The 5934-nt window shown below is 34.8% G+C and overlaps 1 protein-coding gene and 1 pseudogene across 1 annotated transcript; both read right to left on the reverse strand.

Moving 5' to 3' along the window:
* Nucleotides 1-1408: 1408 nt before the first annotated feature.
* Nucleotides 1409-3063, reverse strand: LOC127121706 (uncharacterized; annotated as a pseudogene).
* A 1498-nt stretch (nt 3064-4561) lies between these two features.
* Nucleotides 4562-5125, reverse strand: LOC127121707 (uncharacterized). The gene has a single exon (XM_051052154.1). It carries the CDS (start codon nt 5123-5125, stop codon nt 4562-4564), a length of 564 nt encoding a protein of 187 aa, XP_050908111.1.
* Between the last annotated feature and the right edge of the window lie 809 nt (nt 5126-5934).

A 5934-nucleotide genomic window follows, 5' to 3' on the forward strand; every position in this document is an offset into this window, starting at 1 on the left:
CCTGTTCATCATCAGACTCACTATCAACCCAGACCCAAACAACACATGCCTATCAACAAGAAGCAATGGGTTCCTAAGACTAATGTTACAAGTCTAATAACTCACACTCCCCTCAGAATCTCAGCCAAAGAAGAGTGGTATTTTGATAGTGGATATTCTAGACACATGACTGGAAACAAAGACCTACTAACTGGCCTTCATCCTCATGCCATAAGCTATGTAACCTTTGGTGATGGAGCAAAGGGTGAAATCAATGGAACAGGTAAGCTTGATTGTCTTGGAGTTCCTGAACTTGACAAGGTCCTACTAGTTAAAGGCTTGACTGCAAATCTAATAAGCATCAGTCAACTATGTGACCAAGGTCTAAATGTTAACTTCACTAAAACTGAATGTCTGATTACCAACAAAGAAAGTGAAGTGATCATGGAAGGAGTCAGAACCAAAGACAACTGTTACATATGGAACTCTCAAATTAGTTACTCCTCAAAATGTACCTCAGTCAAAGAGAAAGGTATGAAGATGATTATATCTGCTAGAGAAACTCCCAAATTGAAAGTCTATGGGAAATGTCAGACAAGGATGTCACACCAGAAACTCAGACTTAACATCACTTCCAAAGGAGAAAAGCTCATGATGGCTCAAATAGATAGGAGATTGGATCAGATGATTGAACAAGTTGTTGGTCATATACAGTCTGAAGTTGGAAAGAGCTTTGTTGGACTTGGGCTACAAGTCAAGCAGATAGAAGGGCCTATGTGTCTATCTCAAAGCAAAAGTGCCAAGAACAATGTTGAGAAGATTGGGATGAAGAGTGAAAGGACACCTGCTCCTACACATTTGAAAGATGAAAATGGTGTTTATGCTGAATATATAGCAGATGGAAGTAGCTGTTCTCAACAGGGTTGGTTGAAACTATTGATGATTGCTTACAATGTCACACACAATGTCATGACATTGTACTATGACAGCCTGAATGCTACAACTATGTCCAAAAATCCTATTCAGCACAGTTGGACCAAGCACATTAATTTCTGTCATCACTCCATTAGAAAATTTGTGGAAGATAAATTCATAGTTCTAAAGCATGAAATGCAATTAGCTGACAAATTTGCAAAAGGTTTGGATGATAATCAACTTGAATATGTAAGAGTGAAATTGGGGATTTGGATTCTTGTGAAGTTATGGCAATTAAAGTGGAGTGGAAAAGGAAATAAAAATATTGTCTGCCCACTTAAAAGAAAGAGCCACATTAATGATGAATCACTACCTAGTATTGGAACTAGTATCTAGTCCAAACATGTTTGGGTATATTCATGGATGATGATAACAACATAGTAATAAATAACTTTCGTAAAAAAACATCAGAAACCCAAACATGTGCCTCTTTAATTGCCTCAATAAATTCTCTTTAGACCCGAATAAGACAACCAATGGTATACCCCCTTTTACTAGGTTTCCAACTCCTACTTAGTTTATGGTACACAAACTTAGAGACAAAGTCATCATATGTTAACAATCGTGCATCTTCATATTTTTTTGGTTGACTCAAACCATGATGTAAACATTGATTCGGTTACACTTGGTTTGAGTAAAACATTCCCAATTTGCTCTAAGTCTTTGTAATAAATATAATTTTCTCCTTCCATGTGAAAATATAACCTCTCATCAGCTGGCTTCCTATCGCGTATAGAATATGAAAATATCCTCCAACATATTTCAGTTGGGGAGATGTATCGACAATCTAGATATTGATTGATTTCGTCAATGTTGTTTTTCTCACCACACATGTTGTTGTCAGAAGGTTGAATAACGGTAGAAATTCGATTTGAACCTTTGTTTATCTACTTGAATAAGTATTTGATCAAAGTATTTTGATTGCATAATTCCATGTTGATATGGGCTTTATACTTCAACAATAAACTTGGATTGTGAGGAACTACATGACCACTATGAAGGATGATTTCATTTTTGTCAAGTGTGTGTCCATTGCCTCTTCTCCTATATACTGGATAGCCATCTTGATTGACTATTGTTGAAGGTTGAATTTTTTTTGGGTAATACTTGGAGCATTTCATGTCTTTCATGCAAGGTGAATTCAGATTTTCCAAACCACAAGGACCATGAACCATGTGAGTTTTAACCAAATTGTACAACTTTGGGTCTTTCGAAGGATCTGGCACTTCAACACTAATAATTTTGTCAATACCTCCGGGTCTTAGATACTTGTAAGAAGGATGCAAAAATATCAAGATATGTGCATGTGGCAACCCTCTCTTTTGAAACTCAATAGTGTACATATTTATATGAGAAACCAAAAAATAATGAGTTAAATTTAGTATAAGGTAAATATAGCAAAAGTAAGGTTGAGAAATATTACTTACATGCAAGCACTTTTCCTAACACACCCTTCTTTGTTAAATCTGAAAGTAATTGGTCAAACTTGATTATGAATATCCTCGAAATGACATCTGGTCTATCTTGTGTTTTCAAATGAAGAGGTTCCAGTACTCTATGTATCTCAGGCCAATTCATATTACAAGTAAAAGTTATGAACAAATCAGGAAACCCCATTTTACTACAAATAGCCATACCATCATAGTACAATTGATCCATAAACCTACGACCCCCAACATAAGAAGATGGAAATACCACTCTTTTCCTTGTGCTTGAACCTGGTGTTTGACTTTGATCACCTTCCTTATTAAGACTTTTGTACTTTGACACCCTTAGCTTTGGTTGATTTTTATGGATCCATTCTAATTTTTCAGACTCTAAAATTGTGTAACCATCAACCAAAAATTGTTTGAGTAGTCTTCGAGATGATAACAATGTCTTGGCTTCAATGACTCTGCTTTGAATGTGAAATGATAGCCATTCTCTTATGGTTAGTCTATTTCTCTTGTTGTTTTGGAAGATGTCTAAGTCTCTATGAGCAATGTTAGGCTTGTAACCATCTTTCCCATAGGGAAAAATCAAAGGATACTGATAAGCTAAGTAACTTGCATGTATCACATTAATCTGTTGTAGTTGCCCTCCTTTTATTTGCATGATTATATCCCTCATTTATGTTGTGTAAACATCACTAACAATTAACGCGTCAACTTCAAATACAGTTGGTTGATTATATATTCGACGATCGGTGGTTCTATCAGAAATTAGCCTCAATTTCAAATTTTGAGTATTTCCATGACTTAACCATTACTTGGCCATCTTAAAACTTGTTGCATTAGTGTTATGTTCGTAAAGCATATCAGATAGTTGATGTACAATCAAGGGATCAATGTTTTTGGTATTCCTAAAAAAAATAGTAGAATACAAAATGTGTTAACATTTTATATAAGTATATACTATAGAGATATACGAAATGTGATGTGAAGGAAATATTGCAAGAATGTGGTAATTTAAATGTAAAATAAATGAGTTAGTTTAAATATAACTTAGACCTTGCATCCGATTTTGGACCTCGTTTTCAGTGTCATAAATATAAAGTTATACAAGTTTCGGAGTTTGACCTTCAGGTGGTAACAAACTTCCAATTCGATGATACGATTGACCTTGAATCCGAAGTGTTAGTGGTCTAACACCTTTGTTAAAACGATTATTTAACTTTGCGTTCGGTGATGTGAAGACAAATATCATGTTGTAAATTCGAATTTGTTGTTGCAACTTCCGGTTAACTAAACTTTCTTGATCAAACATAAGACATGAAAGTAACTCATGAGACTGTTTTAAGAAGGGAAATTCAACTTTTCCATTCCCACAACATAAGTTAAATTTTATATTAGCAGAATGACAAGTTTTGTTCATCCTCTCTTGATACCACATCATGACTTTACAATAACGACACTCGATTAAAGGGTCCCTGATGTCGTAATATTCTACATATACAAACATAGTGTTATAACATGATAAGAAAGTTAAAGTTTAGACATGTTATGTAAAAATGTCAAACTTTCTGTTATTCCTGTATGATTCTCATCGATAACAAAAGTTGCATCCCTTTCGTCGAATTCTGAAAATGTATCATCTTCAGATTGATGGGCTACAAAGTATATAGATGAGACGTGAAAACTCGGAAAAAGAATGTGTTTTGGTTAACATAATAACAAAAAAATAAGTCTACTAACTCGTAAAAGGCATCACTTTTAATGAGATAAAAATATAAACGGAGGTTTATGTGATTCGAAGCATATACACTGAATATGTTTACTCCTTAGTTTTTAAAATAACTAACGGAATATATTATATATTTAAAAAAATATATGATAAACCCAGAAATTATACCCCAATTTTTCAATACGTGAAGAGAAATTATGTATTATTTATCAAACATATAATTTCTCACCGTTTCAAGACTTTTTATGAATACTATTAAATTTGAGACAAAAATGTTTATATACTTAAGAAATTATTTGAATACAAATATTTCTAGAGTAAAATTTCCCAATATAGACAAGTAGGTAGAAGTAGACCTTACAAAATTGTACATATGTACTTATTTAGATATCAGAATGCAGCCATTGTAATCAAGACGAAAGACGCGTGGCTAAATCGCAAGAGTCTAAGCAGCGTGAGAGAAAATGAACTCCAAAACATCCGAACACAACCGATCCAAAGACACCGGTGCGGTTGTATCCACCACCATCCTCGCCACATCGCCGACATCATAATCACTACAACCTCCATACTCTTCGAGAAGCTTCTCCAAATCCTCCCACGTCGCCGGTTTATGTCCTCCTCCACCACCGCCGCGTCCCTCAAGCCTCCGTCGCCACAGTTCACGGTCATTCGGCCTACACTCGACGATAACAAGACAAGCACCAAACTCTGCGGCGAGTTGACGGAGACGGTCGAAGTGAACCCTACGAGAAAGAGGAGAGTCAAGAACAACGCTGAGACCGACGCTAAGCTGAGTGGAAGCAATCTGCCAGATGGCGTCGTATGATAGGTCGTTGAGAAGAGAAGCGGGTGAGGTTAAACGAAGAGGAAGGGTACAGTCTTTGATATCGTCTTTGTCGATTAGAGGGATTTTGAGAGATGAAGCTATGGATTTCGCTAAAGTGCTTTTCCCACTCCCTGGATGGCCTTTCATTGCTATTATCACCCCCACTTCCAATTTCGACATTTCTTTTCCTTCAATTGCTTCTTATTACTTTCTTCAAATTAATAGATAAATAGTGATAAAAATGTTTTTTCATTATCCAAAACTCTTTCCGTCCTTCGCACGGTTTTTCTATGATGACATTTTCTTAGTGTGTCAAATATTTGAATAAGATGTTTTGTCTTGATGTTGAGAGAAGATAAAAAAGAGACATCAGTGTTGATTTTGTTTGAATAATTTTTCCGTAAATTAATTACACAGAAAAAAATTGAGGCTTACAAATGGTAGAGCAAGATGTCAGATGATATTTCTTGACTTTTCAAATTTTTGTAAGTAAGACTAACATAAGTGACTATAAAAATGCTCAATCCTATATAAAATATAAAATGTAGCCAAGAAAACTAATGTAATTCAAAACAACACAAAAATTCCAAAATCATAAACTAAATATTATAAATGTTGAAACCTAAACCAATTTTCTATGCTTTTTTGTAAAGGGGTATTATGATACTTCAATTCGATGCTCGGGTCACAATATAATCAATTAAATGTCCTATTAAGTATACGAAAGACCTCATTCTAACAAAGTGTTTCTACTCTTTTCACTTACCTTTTTCACTTTCTTTCTCACCTCTTCATTCTTATCAAGACATTCTTTATTCCCTTTGTTGTTTCTTTTGGGTTGATTGAATTTTGCAAAATAACATTATAAAAAAGTGTTCAAGTTTGTCAAACTGATTCAAGATGATTTTTTTTTTGTGTGTAAAAGGAACACATGCCGAATGCGATGTCACAACACGTGGGTACGACATATAGACCTTACTCAACAAAAT

Source organism: Lathyrus oleraceus, chromosome 2, assembly GCF_024323335.1.
Source record: "Lathyrus oleraceus cultivar Zhongwan6 chromosome 2, CAAS_Psat_ZW6_1.0, whole genome shotgun sequence".
NCBI classification, from domain to species: Eukaryota; Viridiplantae; Streptophyta; class Magnoliopsida; order Fabales; family Fabaceae; genus Lathyrus; species Lathyrus oleraceus.